The 21,133-nt window shown below is 43.0% G+C and overlaps 1 protein-coding gene and 1 long non-coding RNA gene across 9 annotated transcripts in view; both read right to left on the reverse strand.

The window, feature by feature from the left end:
• Positions 1 to 729: 729 nt before the first annotated feature.
• LOC145421417 (uncharacterized) lies at positions 730 to 2,317 on the reverse strand. Its single transcript, XR_013902773.1, has 3 exons — positions 2,035 to 2,317; positions 1,113 to 1,434; positions 730 to 943 (listed from the first exon to the last, which is right to left on the reverse strand). It is a non-coding gene; the product is annotated as an uncharacterized LOC145421417 (long non-coding RNA).
• An 8,831-nt stretch (positions 2,318 to 11,148) lies between these two features.
• usp6nl (USP6 N-terminal like) overlaps positions 11,149 to 21,133 on the reverse strand; it is a 106,284-nt gene continuing 96,299 nt past the window's right edge. For all 8 annotated transcript variants that reach the window (XM_026148326.2, XM_080291730.1, XM_080291729.1 and 5 more), the window contains 5 exons: positions 18,937 to 19,031; positions 18,723 to 18,788; positions 17,547 to 17,646; positions 17,307 to 17,459; positions 11,149 to 13,838 (listed from right to left, as the gene is read on the reverse strand). In XM_026148326.2, coding sequence (XP_026004111.1) covers positions 12,295 to 13,838; positions 17,307 to 17,459; positions 17,547 to 17,646; positions 18,723 to 18,788; positions 18,937 to 19,031 — 1,958 coding nt within the window. In that variant the 3' untranslated portion in view covers positions 11,149 to 12,294. The remainder of the gene's footprint in view (positions 13,839 to 17,306; positions 17,460 to 17,546; positions 17,647 to 18,722; positions 18,789 to 18,936; positions 19,032 to 21,133) is intronic.

Genomic DNA, 21,133 nt, shown 5'->3' on the forward strand with positions numbered 1-21,133 from the left:
ACAGTTTCTAAAATGTCAGGACACATACACCACCACCACCCGTCTTTCCAGTAATAAAAAATGTAATGGCTCATAAGGGCCAGAAAATCTTTAAAAGTAAGAGGCTGAAATTAGTCAAGTATGCTAATTGTGAAATAAATATCATTTAAACAATCAGTTGATCATTTGGTTTCACCGACTGCTTCACTTCCTAGATATTCCATGATCAGCTGTAAGTGGGATTACTCCAAAGTGGAAGTTTTTAGGGTCACTGAGGGCTGAGCATATGCAGAGCACAGTAAAGGTGCCGACACTGCATGTTGCATTTAATTGTTTATAGATGCACTTGAGAGAGCATTGAAGTGACTCCAGAATTAAAATGACATTTTACATTTTCAGGGTTTGCCATTGCTCTCAATTGGCTTTTTGCTAATTGAACGCTGTATACAATAAAGACAACAATATGTGACCGTTACGTGACAGAAGCCTGTGCATTTTCCTTTTACTGCTGATTGCTAAACAAAAATATTCATTAAAGTCCTAGAAGTAAAACCCGTGGCCCCTTTGGAGTGCACAAGAAATTCCATTATCCAGGAATTGTGGTGGTTTGGAAGCTTTCGCAACACTGGAAACTCATTTACAGTGTTTCTCCATGCACTGCATCCTAATATATATATAAAAACACCTGATATCACCCCCCCACCTTTTTTTATTGAGCTGATTTTAAAAAACCACAAACAAATTTAAAGGTTCATTTTCATCCGACCTCTTTTTATTAAGCAAAGTATCAGAATGGACTGCAATTAGTTGTTTCACAACTAAAACAAAACCCAAAGATGACTGAGGGGATGTAAAGAACATTTTAGTACTGTTTGAAAGTACTTGCATCTACATCAGAGTATGAAAAGTAGGTGGGTAAAAATGCGACTCACATTTGTTGCGTGCGTGTGCGCGCGCCGGATGACTGTATGCCAGTGGATGTGACATTGTTGAGAGAAGTAAGACATAATGAAGTTAAGCAACCTTGTATATAAATACAGGCCATTTTTACCATGATTTTATGGAAACATTTTGTCATTTGTAAACTATAAAAGCAGCTGGGATTTTTCTTTTTGGAGGACGGCTCCTTTTACCTTTCAATACGGATGGTCTGTTTATGTTTTGATCAAGAGCCTTTTTTGGGCAGCTGAAGAGGAGAAGTCTATGTTATGGCCAACCACTGACTGTATCTTGGTCACATTACCCAGCAAAACCCAGTATGCAGGTTCATCTGTAACAGTCCTTGTGCCACAGATCAACACTGTTGCTTCTACATTAAACAGAAGAGCAGTGGCATGGGTGCAGGTCTCCGCGACTCCGGCCTTACAGGTGCAGTGGGCGGCTTCAACCTTCCCTGTGATGCTCACAGTGACCCGTGGCTGCAATGCTGGTTCATTCAGTCTTTGAGTGCAGGACCTGAAACACACACAGACAAAGTTCATTTAAAGACAAGAACTATGAGCCAAGGCCGACATAAATGTGTTTTATCTACTTCATCATAAATGTAACAAAGTGTTTAGAAAGTTAGCACATACATGTAATTTTTCATTTCTTTATGTGTCCATCGCTGCATGTTATATTCTAAACCTGCCTGCAGAAAATGAACTTAAAGTATGTAATGTGTAATGTAATCACTTTAGAGATGGAGAAAGCATAAAGTGACAATTATGAATCCCTTAATATGATAAGGAGATTCTGCAGGTCATTAATCAATGTATAAAATTAAAATAAAATGTATTTTTAGTGACACAAGATACAAATATGGAAGCAAGATGTATAATTAGAATTATTTATAATAAATATGAATAAATCATTGCAATTTCTTTAACCATAAAGAATATCTAAATCCTTCAGGACAATGTCACATCAATGCACTGAACTCACTATGTTATCCACCTAACAGCCTCCACATGTTCTCACTGTAATTTCCCCTCATGAATGAATTTATGCTGCACTAATGTGAATGTTTGCAGGGAAATCAAACGCATTTCACTCGCAGTACTCGAGCTGACTTACCTTTGTTTGAATGACGACTTGTACGCGCTGATTCCACAGATAAGGTACGAAAATATGTCAGGCTACGTCAATAGCAGTTGGTCTTCAGGGTTTCTACTCCACGGCCGTATTTCATACGGCTCCACATTTCCAATGCACGCTATTTTCTGCAAGTACCGCTGCTTCCCCTCTGAACGAAATCGGTCTCTATACAGTCCATTCTCTTTTGAGCTGCTTTTAAGCATCTTGTAATCGTCTTCCAACACAGTGTGTTTGTTTTGATTCGTAGACCCCACAATGCATTGCGGCGTGACGTCAACCTTATATATATATGTGAGGCGTCTGCGCATGCGTAGCTCGTGACGTCACTGAAAGGAAATTCGATTGGCTATGATGTGCTGCAACGTCACATAGGCAAGAGGCTATAAATATCCCTCAGATATTTAGCCATGCTCATTTGTTGGCACATGTTGAACAGTCGGCGCTCTCTCAGGAAACGTCTCACGCTTTTAACACAAACCAAGAAAATAACATTTGTGACTGCAATGTATGAAAATTCAGATCAGGAGGGGGAAGAAATTGAGCTTCCAGAAGGATCAGGTGTAGCAAAAGAAGGTGAAATAACTGCTGAAACAAAAAGTGTCCGAGCTCTAAACCCTGTAGAACAGGCTGTAGTTGACGTCATCCATGAGATATTTGGTGAAATGGATTCAACAAAGAACAAAGAAAAATGCTCTCTGGCATCCATCGACTCACCTCCAATGGCAGAACCTAAGAGCGTTTTTCCAGAAAAATGCTCTCTGGTATCCATCGACTCACCTCCAATGGCAGAACCTAAGAGCGTTTCTCCAGAAAAATGGTCTCTGGCATCCATCGACTCACCTCCAATGGCAGAACCTAAGAGCGTTTCTCCAGAAAAATGGTCTCTGGTATCCATCGACTCACCTCCAATGGCAGAACCTAAGAGCGTTTCTCCAGAAAAATGGTCTCTGGTATCCATCGACTCACCTCCAATGGCAGAACCTAAGAGCGTTTCTCCAGAAAAATGGTCTCTGGCATCCATCGACTCACCTCCAATGGCAGAACCTAAGAGCGTTTCTCCAGAAAAATGGTCTCTGGTATCCATCGACTTACCTCCAATGGCAGAACCTAAGAGCGTTTCTCCAGAAAAATGCTCTGCGAGCATTTCAGGCTCTCTTAAAGATTCCTTTGAAGTATTAGAGATGGGTGTTGTGTCAAGGTCATCTTCTGATTTTAAGGAAATGTCCACTGACCTCTCCTTTTTGCTCTTTAAGACACTTCTTGTAAAATGTAAGTCTAAGACCATGCAATCTGTGGCTAAGACCACAAGTACTTCAAGAGAAATACACACTCTCATCAACCATCTGACAGAGTTGATACAGCCTGAACTCAGCAGCACAGAGTCCGCCATAAATCTGATAAATGACAAGAATCAGTTCATTAAGAAAATGGCCAAATCCCTCATCAAGGAGTTTGGCTCCTCAGACAATGTCTTAAATGCTGCGATGTCAAATGATTCATCTTTTGACAAGGCTGTGATAAGTCATTTGAAATTCGGGCTCCCCAGTCCTCCAGAAAAGTCCAAAATTTCCAGGTTTTTTTCAGCAGTGTTAAAAGCTTTTTCAAAACCCTTTACGTGCTGCTTTAAAGGGCAGCAATGATTACATGACATTTTTGCCTTTTTCCTGCTGCCTTGCTTCTTTTAAAATCTTGAAGCAGAATTTTAGCACCAAATCCATTTCCATCACCCCCAACCAGTCGCAGCGGATGGCTGCCCCTTTCTGAGCCTGGTTCCGTTGGAAGTTTCTTCCTGTCAGAAGGGAGTTTTTCTTCCCCACTGTCGCCTTGTGCTTGCTCAAAGGGGGATCATTTGATTGTTGGGCTTCTCTGTAGTACTGTATTGTTTTTACCTTACAGTACAAACAGGGAAGAAACTTGTGATTTGGCGCTTTATTTAAGATATATATCATATACAAAATATCGTATATATCAAATAAAACAATAATATCAAATAAAAACATTCAGACTGTTGTCTTGTTTTTCTATGTTGTCAAATATGTAACAAGTTGAGTGTGTGCATTCTGGTCATTAGCATTTTTGGTTTTTTCATTTTTAATGTATTCGAGCTGAATTCGGGGTGCGAGGTAGTTGCTTACTACAGCATGTTTGTATAGACACTATGGAGTTCTGAGCTACTAGGAAGTAGGAAGAGGCTGACTTAACCACCCCTCCCTCCTACCACACATACAAGATTGATTTAAATTTGTAGGATCTGATCTCTTTCAGAACCCAGCTTTGCTCTCAGGAGGTAGGAGTTAGTCTGAAACTTCAAAATGAGGTGGCCAGCTCTCTTCCATGTGTGTGACATAAGCGACTGAATCTGACAAAAAACTTGAATATTTTTCTGTCCTTTGAACATCCAATACGTACAAATAGAATAGAATAATGCTTTAAATGTCCCACAAGGGGAAATTTGATGTATAAGCGGCAAAAAGAAACAAAAATACACACAGAACAGAAAGACAATGTTTACATATTTTACATACAAACCCAGGTTGTAGTGTGCAAACAGAGCAAGATACTGAAAGATGTTTACATATTTAGAATATTTAGAATATTTTGAAAAGTGCAGGTTGTGTATTGTACCTGTGCATTAAAAAGTAGACATGTAACTTCCAATAAGTTAGTGTATATATAGACTGAGAGAAGTAATGTGCAAGTTATAACAGCAGAAGTTGTCATAGCACTGATGTAAACCTCTATGTTTGTTGGGAGCAGTTTTGATTGTGCAGTCTGACAGCTGTAGAGAGGAAGGACCTGCGGAAACGCTCCTTCAAGCATCTAGGATGCAGCAGTCTGTCACTGAAGGAGCTCTGCAGTCCAGCAACATTTACATGCACGGGGTGGGAGACTCTGTCCATCAGAGAAGTTATTTTGGCCAGAGTCCTTCTGTCTCCCACCACCTGCACTGGATCCAGGGTGCATGCCAGCACAGTTCCCTGTGGGGCCCCTGTACTGCATATGAGTATGTATGTATGTATTGTAGAATTCAACTAGGTGCAATATGTCAGTGAGTGCAGAATTTAGGAGAATCACAAGAATCCATTTGCAGTTCTTCCCCCCTGTTGGACAGTCATTCTGCGAGCCTTATGAATGTGTTTGCAAAGAATCAGATCTTAGTGAACTCTGGCTCAAGGTCAGGGGTCAGAGGTCAAGTTGTCTGAAAATCTTGTAAATGTGATAACTTTAGAACAAGATGATGTAGAATTTTGAAATTGATACCATAGGTGTATCTATTATGAGGCTGAGTGGGACGATTGGTCAGTATCAGTAGCTATGTGCATGACTAGTTTCATTTCATGTAGTAAATCTTTACATTGTAGACTTTCAACCTGGGGCCTCATACACAACACCAACCTGTCTACGTGGTTCTTCTTCAGCTATCTGAGAATTTTTATGGGAAGTGTATTTTTCTGGTATTTTCTTAGCCTCATCTATTTTTTAAAAAGCACATAAAAAGGAGGAAGCAGGGGAAATGGGTGAGGGTGAGCATCTGAGTGACTTTAATCCAAATTGCGATGCTTAGGCGACTTGACCCAGGCAGCTCTAAACGAGCAAAGCCTGCTTTCATAAAGACATAACAGTGTGAAAAAGTGTTCATCAATCCCTCCTTTCCTTTTCACATTTTGCTAGAAAAACGGAAAATTTATGCAGTAATTTACTGAAAGGTGTATAAAAATACGTGGAGGCACAACACACTGCTCCAGTAATGTTTAGGTCCGGTCGTTACTGAAACATTGTGTTTTTCTAAATAATGGCATTCTATTCTATTCTATCTAGCTATGCTTTTCCTACATTTGCTGTGTCTTTGGGATTGTTGTCATGCTGAAAAATGAGGCCATTGTCATTAAGATGACCAATTTCCAGATGGTATTGCAGATGGAATAAACAAAGAATTCAAGTGCGTTTCATTAAAGCTGGTTTGACGGTTTGACCAGCTTTGATTATGACTGACATGCAGATACTTTAGGGTGTCTTCACTCATTCAGGAACCTTCCTAAACAAAGTTGACTTTTAGCAATGGTACTGCTACCTGGATGTAGGCCAGGCTTCTCTCAGAAGAGATGTTTGGTTTGCGAGTGCTTCTTCAGCTTGGGAATTAGCCAACTTCTGCTGATAAATGACCCACTCAGACTGAGGGTGATGGTTTCCTTTTTCTGTATTTGGTGCCAAATGGAAAAAATGGTATATAGGTTCACTATGAGGCAAAAAACAAACAAAAAACCCCCAAACCACACGCAACAATGTATCACTTCCAGCGTGTTTTAAACGAAAAACCAGAACGGATTATGTTTTCATCACAACTGTGTTCCAGCCAGGTGAGGAGAGCTACCTTCGTCATGCTTCCCTAACCTATTAATCTCGGTTTCGTACACCTTTCAGCAAAAGAAGCATCACATTGAAGCTACTTTGAATGCATCGTGTACCTGAATATTGTTGCTTATTTGCTGGATGAATTACTTGCAAGATGACATGAAAAAACAAACAAAAAAAAGGCATAATTTCCTGTGGTCGACTAATCCATTAAGCCTTCCGGGAGGCATGTAATCAGATAGAATCTAAGCTCTGTAGTGGTGCAAAGTGAGCATGTGCACAGAGCGCTATGTTAAAGTATAAAATATATCACATACCAAACGTGCCCCACATTCTAAGGTTTTCTTGGATCAATCCAGAATTTTCCATAAAATATTCTGAGCTCTCCTCACAGATTTATCTGCTTCCAACCACGGATTGAAATAACATGACTGAGCTTTAAGATGTTCTGGATTCAAAGCAACATCCCGGTGCATCACAGGTGTCTCTTTCAGCTTCTCCTACCACGGATTTGTTAACCGTTTGCACAAACCTTCACAGCCCTGCCAAGCATCCTTTGCTTATCCAGCAAAGCTCAGAAGCTGTCTCCTGCTAATTTATCCAGAAAGATGCACAACAACAGCGTGGAAGCAAGCTGCTGAATGCCGATGTTAGGCAGCCTACCAGCTCTTATTACAAAGTCTTCAGCAACATGTTATTTATTTCTGTATTTGATGTTCATTTTCTTGTTGGCTTTGATTAGAGCAGGGACGCAATAAACTACTTCCATTCTTCCTGAGTCAGTCTTGACTAAACAGTTTCTAAAATGTCAGGACACATACACCACCACCCGTCTTTCCAGTAATATAAGGGATATAAGATGGCGCCGGTGAGGTCGGCTGCCGTCACGACTGCTCCGACCACTTTTTCTTTGTCTTTGCTTTTTAAGTTAGTTTTCAGCGTTTCTAAATCGGCAAAATCATCACCATTGGGTACATTAGGTATGACAGTGACACTCTTGTTTCTATTGGTATACAATGTACTCACAATTCGAAGTTTTTAACTCCGGATCCGAGCTGGCCGAGTGAGATCTCGAGGGAGAACAAAGGGAAGCGGCGGCGGCCTAGAGGGAAGTGAGCCGGCGTCAGGAACAGGCTGAGAGCTCGTGCACACCGCACACCTCTGCCTAGCATCCTGCTCGCCAACGTCCAGTCACTGGAGAACAAGCTTGACGACCTCAGGGCCAGGATAAAGTTCCAGAGAGACATTCGGGACTGCAATCTCCTCTGCTTCACCGAGACATGGCTGAACCCAGCGGTGCCGGACCACGCCATCCAGCCGGCCGAGTTCTTCTCGGTTCACCGCATGGACAGGACACGGGACTCGGGGAAGTCAAGGGGAGGCGGCGTGTGTTTAATGGTGAACAACAACTGGTGCAACAGTGCGAACGTTGTTCCTCTCACACGCTCCTGCACACCAAATCTGGAACTACTGTCCATCATGTGTCGTCCTTTTTATCTACCTCGGGAATTTACATCGGTCATTGTAAGTGCCGTTTATATTCCACCACAAGCGGACACGGTCACCACCTTATGCGAGCTGCATGAGGCACTCACACAGCACCAGACACAACACCGGGACGCTGCGCTTATTGTGACGGGGGACTTTAATAGCGCCAACCTCAAACGCGCAGCGCCGAACTTTTATCAACACATCACCTGCCCCACCAGGGGTGAAAGGACACTGGACCACTGCTACACTACGGTCAAGGACGGCTACAAGGCACAATCCCGCCCCCCGTTTGGCAAATCTGATCACGCCGCCATCTTCCTCATGCCAAAATACAAACAAAGGCTGAAACAGGAAGTTCCGGTTCAGAGGAAGGTCGCGCGCTGGACGGATCAATCGGTGGCCGCGTTACAGGACGCACTCGATGACGCAGACTGGGGCATGTTCAGAAACAGCTCCGACGATGACGTCAACGTGTTTACGGAAGCGGTTGTGGGATTCATCGGGAAACTAGCGGATGATACCGTGGAGACAAAGACTATCACAACGTTTCCCAACCAGAAGCCGTGGGTGGATAAAACCATCCGCGACGCTCTGAGATCCCGCACCGCTGCCTACAACACGGGACTCATGACGGGGGACATGGACCCGTACAAAGCCGCAGACAGGAAGATACTGCCAGCACCGGAAACGTGCTCGTCATCTCCGAGCATGAAGTAAGGAGAGCCTTCAAGAGAGTGAACACCAGGAAAGCAGCAGGACCAGACGGCATCCCAGGTCGTATCCTCAGAGACTGCGCATACCAGCTAGCTCCTGTGTTCACTGAGATATTCAACATCTCTTTATCTCAGTCGGTGATCCCCACATGCTTCAAAGAGTCCATCATTGTTCCTGTCCCGAAGAAACCCCACCCTGCTTCTCTCAATGACTATCGCCCTGTAGCCCTCACCTCAGTAGTGATGAAGTGCTTTGAACGCCTGGTCAGAGACTTCATCATTTCTTCACTACCAGACACACTGGACCCACTACAGTTCGCTTACCGTCCAAATCGTTCCACAGACGATGCCATCTCTCATCTCCTCCACACATCACTCACTCACTTGGACACTAGAAGGGGGAATTATGTTAAAATGCTCTTCATAGACTACAGCTCTGCATTTAACACCATAATTCCCTCCACACTCACCACCAAGCTGGAGCATCTGGGACTCAGCTCATCTATGTGTCAGTGGATCTCCAACTTCCTAACTGGCAGACCACAGGCAGTAAGGATGGGCGGACATGTCTCAGCCTCCACCACTCTCAGCACTGGAGCCCCCCAGGGGTGTGTTCTGAGCCCCCTGCTGTACTCTTTGTACACATATGACTGTGTGGCCACTACCAGCTCCACCACCATCATCAAGTTTGCTGACGACACCGTCGTGGTGGGCCTGATCTCTGATAACAACGAGACGGCCTACCTGAAGGAGATTAGGAATCTGGAGAACTGGTGCCAGAGGAACAACCTCCTTCTAAACGTCAGTAAGACAAAGGAGCTGATAGTGGACTTCAGCACTAAGCAGGAGAGGAACTACCAGACCCCCGTCATCAACGAGTGCCCAGTGGAGAGAGTGGACAGCTTCAAATACCTCGGAGTTCACATCACGCAGGACCTGTCATGGTCCTGTCACATCAACACCGTGGTGAAAAAGGCCCGACAGCGTCTCTACCACCTCAGACGCTTGAGAGACTTCCAACTGCCCTCCAAGGTGCTCAGGAACTTTTACTCGTGCACCATAGAGAGCATCCTGGCGGGAAACATCTTAACCTGGTTCGGGAACAGCACCATGCAGGACAGACGAGCTCTAGAGAGGGTTGTGCGGTCAGCTGAGCGCACCATCCGCTCCGAGCTCCCTGACCTGCACTCAATCTACAGCAGGCGGTGCTGGACCAAGGCCAGGAAGATCGTGAAGGACCTCAGCCATCCCAACAACAGACTGTTCTCTCTGCTGAGGTCAGGAAAGCGATTCCGCTCCCTGAAGACCAACACAGAGAGACTGAGGAGGAGCTTCTTCCCGCAGGCGATACGGTCTCTCAATCACACCACCACACAGTACTGACCCACACATATGGTTCTTACACACACACTGGACTTTCTGGACTTTGGTTTTGCACAACACTGGTCACTATATTCTTCATTTCCGGTTAATACTTGTACAGTTGCTGTTATTGTGTATATATTTATTTATATTTAGATTTCTTCATACATTCTTATATAGTTCTATATTGTGTATTTTGTTGTACAGTTATTTTATTTTCAACTTTAATTTATATATTTTATCTTATTCTTCCCAGTTAAATTTACCCTTCATTCTAATTTGTGTTGTACAGTTATTTCATTTTTAACCTTAATTTATATTTTATTCCTTCCTAGTTAAATTTACCCCTTTTAATTTTTCATATTTATTTCCTATCTTATTCATAGCCTTTTCCTTTTTTGTTTTCTTTAGGTCACGAGCAGTTGTCCAAGCATTTCACTACATATCGTACTGTGTATGACTGTGTACGTGACAAATAAAAATTTGAATTTGAATTTAATAAAAAATGTAATGGCTCATAAGGGCCAGAAAATCTTTAAAAGTAAGAGGCTGAAATTAGTCAAGTATGCTAATTGTGAAATAAATATCATTTAAACAATCAGTTGATCATTTGGTTTCACCGACTGCTTCACTTCCTAGATATTCCATGATCAGCTGTAAGTGGGATTACTCCAAAGTGGAAGTTTTTAGGGTCACTGAGGGCTGAGCATATGCAGAGCACAGTAAAGGTGCCGACATTGCATGTTGCATTTAATTGTTTATAGATGCACTTGAGAGAGCATTGAAGTGACTCCAGAATTAAAATGACAGTTTACATTTTCAGGGTTTGCCATTGCTCTCAATTGGCTTTTTGCTAATTGAACGCTGTATACAATAAAGACAACAATATGTGACCGTTACGTGACAGAAGCCTGTGCATTTTCCTTTTACTGCTGATTGCTAAACAAAAATATTCATTAAAGTCCTAGAAGTAAAACCCGTGGCCCCTTTGGAGTGCACAAGAAATTCCATTATCCAGGAATTGTGGTGGTTTGGAAGCTTTCGCAACACTGGAAACTCATTTACAGTGTTTCTCCATGCACTGCATCCTAATATATATATAAAAACACCTGATATCACCCCCCCACCTTTTTTTATTGAGCTGATTTTAAAAAACCACAAACAAATTTAAAGGTTCATTTTCATCCGACCTCTTTTTATTAAGCAAAGTATCAGAATGGACTGCAATTAGTTGTTTCACAACTAAAACAAAACCCAAAGATGACTGAGGGGATGTAAAGAACATTGTAGTACTGTTTGAAAGTACTTGCATCTACATCAGAGTATGAAAAGTAGGTGGGTAAAAATGCGACTCACATTTGTTGCGTGCGTGTGCGCGCGCCGGATGACTGTATGCCAGTGGATGTGACATTGTTGAGAGAAGTAAGACATAATGAAGTTAAGCAACCTTGTACTGAAAGTAGTTTAAAAGCACCTCGGACTCCATGTGCTCGAGATGTGATAACTATGTCACAGCAATTTAAAAAATGTGTTATCAATGGTTACATAACAATCAAGATAACTTAAAGCCATAATTTTTTTTTTTTTTTTAAAGTATATATTAGCCCTCAAAAATCAGCTGTCTATATGTTGAGCCGCCCAGTTGAAATTAATTAAAAACAAGACTGGCCTGAAGTAATGCAAAAACAAACTATTAGTAATGGACAAAAACTAAAGAAAGCATGGTCCTAAACATGTTTTAACAAAACCTGCTTAAAAAAATTTAAATGGAAATCAAGACACACGGTAACCCGTGTAGCACTGTTTGCTAATTCTACCATTGGTCATATTTCTTTAAAAAGAACATTCACAAGCATATCGAGTTAATTGATCTCTACGGTACATATCTGGAGAGTAAGATATAAAAAAATAAAGATGGAAAATAAATCGGCTCTCAGGAGAAAATTCCCCTGTTACCGATAACTCAAAAAAAAAGAAAAGAAAAAATCTTCTGTACATATCAGACTCTAAAAGATATATTTATATCTTGTCACCTCTTGTTAATGATTTACATCCAAAAATAAAATTAAATCTTCAGTCAGTCTTTTTAATCTTTTTTTTTTAAAGTGATCAGTAAAAACAGCGGCTGGTGGGTCCTGCAACGTTACGATGCAGCGTGACAGTCGGGAGGTCAGTACTTCACACATGAACGACAACGAACCAAAGTAGAAGCCGGTTCCTAACAAAGCTAGGACTACTGGTCGTCTTTACCACAGTGTTGGTGACTACGCCTCAGTTTTCTTTTCTTTTAGTTTTTACAGTGTCTCGTCATATCGTCCTGTCACAGCAGCATGGACTCCTGCATGGCAAACGCCTCCTGTGCGTGCCTGTAGTGTGGTCCTCCAAACAGCTGAGGAAGCTGTTGCCGTAACACAGGCTGCTGGTGCTGCTGCTGCTCTTGGAGTTGCGGTCGGTACTGACGCAGGGCGTCCGGGTTGTCGGGGAAGGTGAACTCTGCGAGGGGCGACATCTGCGCCTTCTGGAAGCTGGGCGAGCGAGGCATCCCACCTGGGGATGTAGGGGGCAACTCCTCCGTTGGCTCCCACTGGAGCCCATCTACACCCTGCTGAGCTGGCAGGTAGTGCGGATTTGGCTCACCCCGCTGGTGTCCTTCGAACCTGTAGACCTGTGCTGTGGAGGTGAGCTGTTGCAGATAGATGGGGGTGGAGCTCCCTTGGTTGTCCAGCTCCAGGGGAGGCCTGGGGTTCCGAGGATTGCGGGCGGAGCTGTGCGTTGGCTGCCTGCGGTAGGTGGCGAAGGTGTTATTCATGAGGGTCTTGTCTGGGGAGAAGCTGTTGGGCTGTCGCTGGGTGGTGGCATACGCTCGTTCTCCATACAATGCACTGGGCGGTGCAGGATATCGGGAGGGCAGAGCATAGAGTCTGTTGTCCACGCTTTGGGTGGGATGTGGAATGGGGACCTCAGTAGTAGTCCTGCCTGGGGAGTGCTGATGAGGTGGGGTATGGAACTGGTTCTTTGGGTCAGGGTAGCCAGTCGGAACATTTACAGGACTGTTGTGAGGAAAACGAGGAGGAAGAGGCTGTCTGGCCATTCTGGGCCCGGGTGCCACGGAGACGACACTCCCAGACAGGCTGGACCCGTGGCTCGGGCTGCCCTGATGCAGGGCTGACACATTGTAGGGTATCTCATTACGAAAGGGCCTCAATCTGGACGGAGGCTTCTCAAGCTCCAGGATCTCGAAGTCCTGCTCCGGCAGCCCTGGTACATTATCATACTGGGAGGCATTGGAGCCTCGGTCGGTGCCGGGGGCGTAGCCCTTGGAGCGTGGCCGGCGGTGAGGCTGAGCGGTGTCATCTGGGCTGGAAGGAGCCGGCGATGGCCCTCGGCTCATCTGAATTTCCCGCAAAGCTTCTAGCTTTGTCTCGGAGGGTTTGACCCACCGGGGCCCAGGCATGTCTCTGCGGGAGCTAGAGGCTGCGTTGGAGTTGTGGTTGGCGATGGCGTGAGCCTTTCCTCCATCCACAGCGGTCATCTGTGGTGTTGGGGTGGGGGCTGACAGTGGTGTCGCCCCCCTCTCTGGTGTGGTGTAGGTGGATTGCTTTTGTGTCTCATTTGAGATTTCACCTGACCCCCTGGAGTGGGTTTCCCTTTTGTCCCCCTTGTGGTGACGGATCCGTTTCTCCAGCGATTCCCGGTGGGCTCGGCTCGGGGGCCGTCCGTCCCGCTGGGGGTCTGGTAGAGGACTTGGCTCCCTGGGGGGCTCGGCTGGCTCCGCGTGGCTTTGACCGTTGGCCACGTGGTTTGCTACGGCTATCTCAGGAGGAAGCTGCCCTAGAGGCTTCTTGGGAAACTCGTCCTCTTTACCTGTAAAAGATCGGAGGGGGAAAAAAAGGTGTAAACGCATTAGAACGCCATCAGGAAACAAAGGTGAGCGGTGATGACTGAACACACTGTGTGGCGCTGGTTCACATCTGATGACGTGTCACAAACGGGCACATGAATTCATGCAACAACACTGCCATAGAGAGTACAAAATAAAGGAGAATACACTCATGAAGACACATAATCACATATCCACAGGCAAAGAGTGGGAGGAGGATAGGGAAAAAAACATCAGAAATAATGTTTGATATAAATTCCCATCATGGGAGACTCAATTAGGAAGAGACACTCTACTGAGCGTGCTCTGAAATTATTAGTCTTTCTACATTTCATTAAACAGTACTCGGCTGCAGTAGTAGCTCCAGGCTTGAAAGGTCATACAGAAATATTTCTTGATTAATGAACCTTCTTAAATGCACTGAGACTTATAAGTACAACTATAAAAAGAGAGAGCGAGTACTCAGCTTCTACAACCAGTACAAGGTTTGACATTAGTACTCAAACTTGCTGCTTTACATCTGAAAGAAATGAGCAGAGCTGACAGGAACACACGGTGTGGGTTATGTGGGTGTTTTAAGGGAAAAAGTGATGACCAGAGTCAGGTCAGGACGACAGCAGCTGGAGGAAGAGGAAGCGCTGTGGGAGTTATCCAGGAAGTCGACTTATTGGACCTGCATCCACAGACTAAAGAGCGTGTGCGTGACGAAATTACCCACTGACCTCGGTCACTTTTGTTCCACCACAAACTGCTTAAAACCCACCGGGGGACAAAGTTAATGTCTTTCACTTATTGAATTTATTGTTTTAATTTAAAGAAATAGAAACTTGGGATTTTCTACAAATTTCAACTGATTAAATTTTTTTTCCTAACCAACTTTTCTGTTTTGTTTTCTTCGTTCATTTCCATTCACGTTTATTAGACGAGCCAAAACACAATCCTCTTTTTCATTCGTGCGTTTTATTAGATAACAAAATACAAATCAAACTTGTGTTTCTTCTGCTACTGCAAGACTACAGCCCTCAATCAAGAGGTTTATACAGTGCTGTGAAAAAGTGTTTGCCCCTTATTAATTCCATAGTTTTTTGCATATTTATCACACTTACATATTTCTGATATTGGAACAAATATCAATATAAGACAAAGATAAGGGAAGAATACAAAACGCAGTTTTTCATTTATTAAGGAGGAAAGACGTTATAAGCCCTTAACCCTAATAACTGCTTGTGCCACCCTTCGTAGCAACTGCAATCAAACTTTTGCAATTACTGACTACGTGTGTTTCACATTGCTGTGGAGGAATTTGGGCCCAGAATTGTTTTAATTCAGCCACACTGGAGGGTTTTCCAGCACAAACAGCCTGTTTAAGGTCAAAGCACATCAATCAGATTTGGGTTTAAGCTTTGACCCGGCCACTCCAAAGCCTTCATTTAGTTTTTTTTGAGCCATTCAATCACTGTCCTGCTCCAGGTCCAAAGTGCTTCAGGACACAAACTGATGGCTGGAGATTCTTCTTCAGGGTTTTGAATCTTAACTGAGGTAAGTAAGGCCTGCAGTTGTTCAGATTTTGTTTTAAGTGTCCTTTAACTTGTGTGATGCAAACAGAAAAGTGATGCCAGTGTAGTGAGCGATTGTTTTTCCAGCATGACTGTAGAAATGCTGCTGTAGAGTCTTTTCACCTCACCTGCTGACAGGTCAGAGGCAAATAAAATTGCTCTTTGAAGTCAACACCCCTGTATTAAATGCCATTTCTGCAGTTTTTGGAAGCAATAAAGAACTCAGAGTACTGAGTAAATTACATGCTGTGGTGATTAAAAAAAACTTAAATTAAGCCAAGTAAACACTCAGAATCATAAAACTGTCAAATCTCACAGTTCAGCCTATTCAGACACAAGGATGCAGATTAAAATAGCCCTGCTGCACAGCAGCAGCACATGTGGCAGCAGATAGCTGTTAAAACATAAGTTTAACAAAAGCCTCCAGTGTTCAAAAAAAGGCCCATTATCTTGTCAGCAGGCAGGAAAGTGAACAGACTACTATTAAAGTTGTGTGGGCTCTGGAAGAAAGGAAAGCCCTTCCTCCTTCAGCTACAGCTGCTGTTATAGAGGTTTATATAGTGTGGCGCAGGAGGAAAGCAACCACACAGGAACCTGGAAAAGACTGTGAAGACAGGTGTAGATGCATTAAGGACCTTTATCTAAATTTACGGCTGTGCCTTTAAGTAACATTAGCACAAATGCAAGGTTAATTTAGAAGATGAGGAATTTTGTCTCTAAAACTAAAGTTCTCCACACAGAGTCATGCAATACTTTTAGTTTCCCACCAGATGGCGCCTTATATCATCAATTTTACATCTGCAGCCACATTGTACGGTAGTCAAAACAAAAAGGAGAAGGGGATCAAAAACTAAAGGTAAGAGATGAGCTAACCATTGAAGGACTCCAAATAAGCAGCAAAGCAAGTCTGAAATATTATGCTGGAAGATCAGTTTGTGACAGAAACAAAGAAAAATAAACCCGAGTGCTGCGGGACAGACAGGCGACAGACAGGACGGACTGACTGTGGGACAGATGGACAGAGACATGGAGAACGAAGGACCAGTCAGGATAGCCCACCGGTTGCTGTTGTAGGAGGGAATGTGGCCGCCGCTCACAGCCACACTTTTGTTGTTGTTGGCTTACATTGTTTGAAAGAAGAAGGGAGAGAAGGCAGATTAATGAGGAGACAGAGCAGGATTCGAAAAGCACAGAGCACTTATCCCGGCTGAAGTTGGGTTATAGGGTAAGTAAATCCAGATAAGGGAAAGAAACCCTGGATATGTTACGCTTGCTTAGTGGTACAGAGCCCAGGCTGAGTGAGAACCTACATAGACACCAGTTAGTTTGTTTGTCAGGGCACCGACTAACTCTGACTAATGTGTCTATTTTTGTGTAGTTGTTTTTTTCCCTTTCTTAGTGGTAGCTCACTCATCTTGTGGACTTCAGGTGGACCCTCAGAGGATCTTCATGTATGGATAGAGCCACGCTAGTACCAGCTTGGGTGTACGCTGATTCTTTGATTCCCTTTGGCCTCTTGATTGTGAACATCTCAAACAATTCTCTTACATTTTGCCACTAAATAGAACAATTAAGAAAAGTTGGAAGATGTTTCTATTTCCAAATTTATAGAACTAAATTGCTTTTTCTCCTGACCAACAGATGAAGTAGATCATAGATTGAGTGTACAGCGATATCCTCAAGAGTAAAAGCGTAAAATCTGACATTTGGCTTGGATTTGTTTGTCACATTTGCACTAAAAGGGCAACTGGAGGTGAGGTTTCTGGAATTGTTTGTGCATAGAGGAACTTTTGTCACTCTCCAACACAAGTTTAAAACCAACTGGAGACTGATTTACTTGAGAAGAGCAGACTTTTTGATAATTTATAGAAAATGGATTGTTTGGTGCAGAAGTACCTGGTGCGGGCAGCTCCAGCTTCGCCCTCCTGAGCTCTGTCATGGACGCCTGCAGCTGCTCGATCACAAAGTCGTCCTCGCAGAAGAAATCTTTGGACAAAGTCACCTGCAGAAACTCCACCAGCTCCTCCATGGACAGCTTCATCAGGTGCTCTGCAGACACACACACACTCACACTGATGAGAAGTGTTGTGAGGGGTGAAATCAGCTGGTTTCAGTTTGTGGAGGAAACGGTCTTACTCTTGTGCAGTTTGAGGAGCGTGTAGGACATGGCAGGCAGCACTCTTTCACCCTCCAAGATATAGATGTCCCAGATCCTGAGGGTCAGTGTGAAGGGAGTCTGACCACGAGCAGAACGAAAAGTTAGACGATAAGTTACTGAAGAAGGTAATTTATCTATATTTTTGTGACTGTCAGCAGTTGCCGTGAAAAAAAAAGAACCTCTTACTTTACTGGGAATTATTTTAAAGGAGCACTGATTACTCTAACTTACACAAAACATAATCGTAATCTTTTAAAAATCCTAAATACTGCATGCATGCTACGACCTCCAAAAGCAGCCGTAGCTTTGCACGTGCAGCAGACTCTGAGTCAGCGATGGGTCAGTGTACAGTGCTGCTTTTTGTTGTGATTACCAGTCAAAAGGAAAAAGAGAAGTGATATTAGTCGTCACAGCTTTCTTGTTGAAAAGGAGTGGGAAAATGTCCCGGCATGGTCTCGTCAGTCATTCCAAAAGCTTGTTCAGTCACTAAAGGCGATTGAGTCTTTGCAGCTTTTGGAACTCTTTTAAAAACATATTTAAATCATGCGGTTTGCCATGACTGCTGATCCTTTTATCCTCTTTAATATCCAATATATTCATTTGTAACCTTTCATATTTGTTGCTTTCATTACGGTTCAGAGCTTTGTAACTTTCTTTGAAAGTCTTGGTTTTAAAGGTGCTTTATAAATACAAATAAAGTAAAAATCCACCACTGACAGGCTCCTAAACCTCTCACATTCCTGGCGATTAAAAGCTGTTTACGGGCTGTCAGAAACGTGTTGGGTTGGTTGGTTTTAATCATTGAATTGGAGCAGCTCATTGGCTGAAACCAAGTAGAGAAATCACAGCAATGGTTGTTAATAATAAAAAATTATTCAATAACTTCAGTTACTGATTATTGGGTTTCTCTCTTCAGCATAAAGCACATTGGATGGATGGATTCACAATTATCCAGGCTTGGCATCAGGAGTACACTAGCTTATAAAGCCCTGAGGCTGGGAGTCATGAAACCCTTCACGTGTACAGGTGCCAACAACCTTATGATGGAAATACCCAGCTTATAAGTTAACCAAGTTACGTTGCTGCTCTTCTACATGTCTTCATAGATCCTTTTGAAGGTTGTGAGATCATATCTTGCTTGTAACTGCACTCACTCTGTCCAGAAAGCACTGGAAGAACCACTTCATGGTGTAGAGACTGGTGAACACCTCTTGGTTGTCCTGCAGCAAACAGAAAATGGTGACAGAGTGAGGATTAAGCAGCCACCTCTGAGGGATTAAAGGTTTCATTTCTGGCACTATGACTGGCTGGTACGTCATGCAGCACTTGCTTCATTATTAATTGTCACACAGGTCTCGTGTTTCTCACCAGGTGCTGTTTCAGTTTGGGCATCATCTTCTTGAGGATGCGGTCGTGGTGCTCCTGGAAACGCATCAGCTTCGGGAAACCAGGGACAAAAAACCCTGAAGGTGTGGAGAAAAGAGCCGTAATGATGATCATCCCTTAAACTCTGTATGTAAACTTACACATCTGTGTGTCCAGATTAGAGATGGCACGATACCACTTTTTTATGTCCGATACCGATATCATAAATTTGGATATCTGCCGATACCGATATGAATCCGATATAGTGTTTTTTGTTTTTTAAATATCTTGCTGCATTTTGTATAAGTTCATACTCAAGTTTAAAACAACAACTACACTAAAGCTATTCTGTTATACCTGTATGCAAAAAAAATATATTTCATAGTTCAGCAATACTGATCAATCTAATAAACTTAAACCTACACCATCCTCCCTATTCTGGTATTTTAAAGAGTACTTAGCGTAAATATTAAGCAACCTAACTAACAGGGTTCCAACTCCCAGCAACAACAAAAATAAATAAATAAAAAATAGGGAACCACCCCTCACGCTCCACCTCATGATGCTTAATCGACGTAATCAACCTTAATTTGATGCAGTGTGAAAAAAAATGCACAGAAATCAATTATTTTTCAAGAAATATTAAATAGATTCAACATCTTTCTTCAACAAAATTGCAGACTGCACAGATGGTACCTTCCCAAAGGAAAAAGTACTATAGCTTACTAGGGTATATATATTAGACTTAATAGTTACTATATACAGTAATTGACTTCTATTCATTTTGCATCAAATTAAAACTTTGGGTGTCAGATAATTATTTATTAAAAGCTAGACATTTTAAATGAGAATAAGAAAGAAAAGTATGTCTTTGTGCCCCCTTTTCCCTGTTAATGCCCTATCGGCCCCCCTGGCTAAACTTTGCTAGATCCGCCCCTGCACAGTTACCAGCGTCAGCTACGTAGAAAAAGATCCTGGAGTAGAAAGTAATATTAAATACATTCTAACAACAGCTTATCAAGCTTAAACGTGCTGCTGTTGTTCAGCCGCTGGTTTCCTCTTTCTGGTGCAAAATGGGCCAAAAACAAACAAGAGAGACGGACTCGCTACAGAAAAGCCGATCAGCTGATCATTAAGCAGTTTCATGATTGAAGTAGCAGCAAGAAGAGGCAGTCGTTTGTTAAGCTTAACGCAGGAATGCTTTACAAACATTCAGAGATGGACTTACACACGTGCTTTACTTCTCTCGGGATAACTTTGTCGGAGATGAAATGCCGGGTTGCTAGCGAAGCTCCAAATGCTATCCAGACCACTGACAGGTCCCGCATGCCACAGCCGCTCTATCACGTGATGCATACTGCTCCGACGTGCTAACCTGAGGTGAGTTACGGTGTGTTGCAAGTTTTGTGAGGTGCTTTCGTGATATTTAATGGATCGGATTACATTTTTTATTTTTCTCCGATATCCGATCCAGTAATTTAGGTCAGTATCGGACCGATACCGATACGTAACATCTCTAGTCCAGATGTTTAAAGTTAGATTCATGAGCTCACTGCAGCAGCATGTGTGCTGCTAATTTGTCCTGAGTGCTTCCTCAATGATGCCTTTCGCTGATAATTTTATCGCTTAACGCTTGATAAGACTGGAGGAGGTCCAGAGTCGCTCAAGGTCATTTCAGTGCAGAGACCAGAGTCAGTTAAACACTCTAAATGTCAAAAATGCAAATCTGGCAGCTGTGGTCAGAAGATTCGTGCCTTAACCTGACATAACAGATGGTTTGTCACCTTCTGAGCAGCTCTGTGGAAACAGGAAAAGGCCAGGCATGTTTTTTTAAAGAAGAACTTGGCAGATGATCTGAACCCTCTGTGACAGCAATTTTAGGCCAGTAAATTCAAACGTGGTGATTACACAAAGTGCAACGGACAATCAAAGTTTGTCTATGCTGAGGATTTTTGTAGTTTGACATCTGAACTCCACTTTAAGGAGTCAGCATGCAACACTCAGGCTGCAGGAGCTGTGCACACTGAATTCAGTACAAGCGGTCTGCACATCATGTGCAAGAAACTTCCTCTTTTTCTTTTCTTCTGCACATTCAGTTACAGTTCTTGTTTAGTTTAACCATTAGTGGAGTGGCTGTACATTCCAGCTTCTGTGTCAGGAAGCTTTACTTGGCGATGAACATGAGAACAAAAGAGTTGAA

Source organism: Astatotilapia calliptera, chromosome 17 (assembly GCF_964374335.1).
Source record: "Astatotilapia calliptera chromosome 17, fAstCal68.1, whole genome shotgun sequence".
Lineage (NCBI taxonomy): Eukaryota > Metazoa > Chordata > Actinopteri > Cichliformes > Cichlidae > Astatotilapia > Astatotilapia calliptera.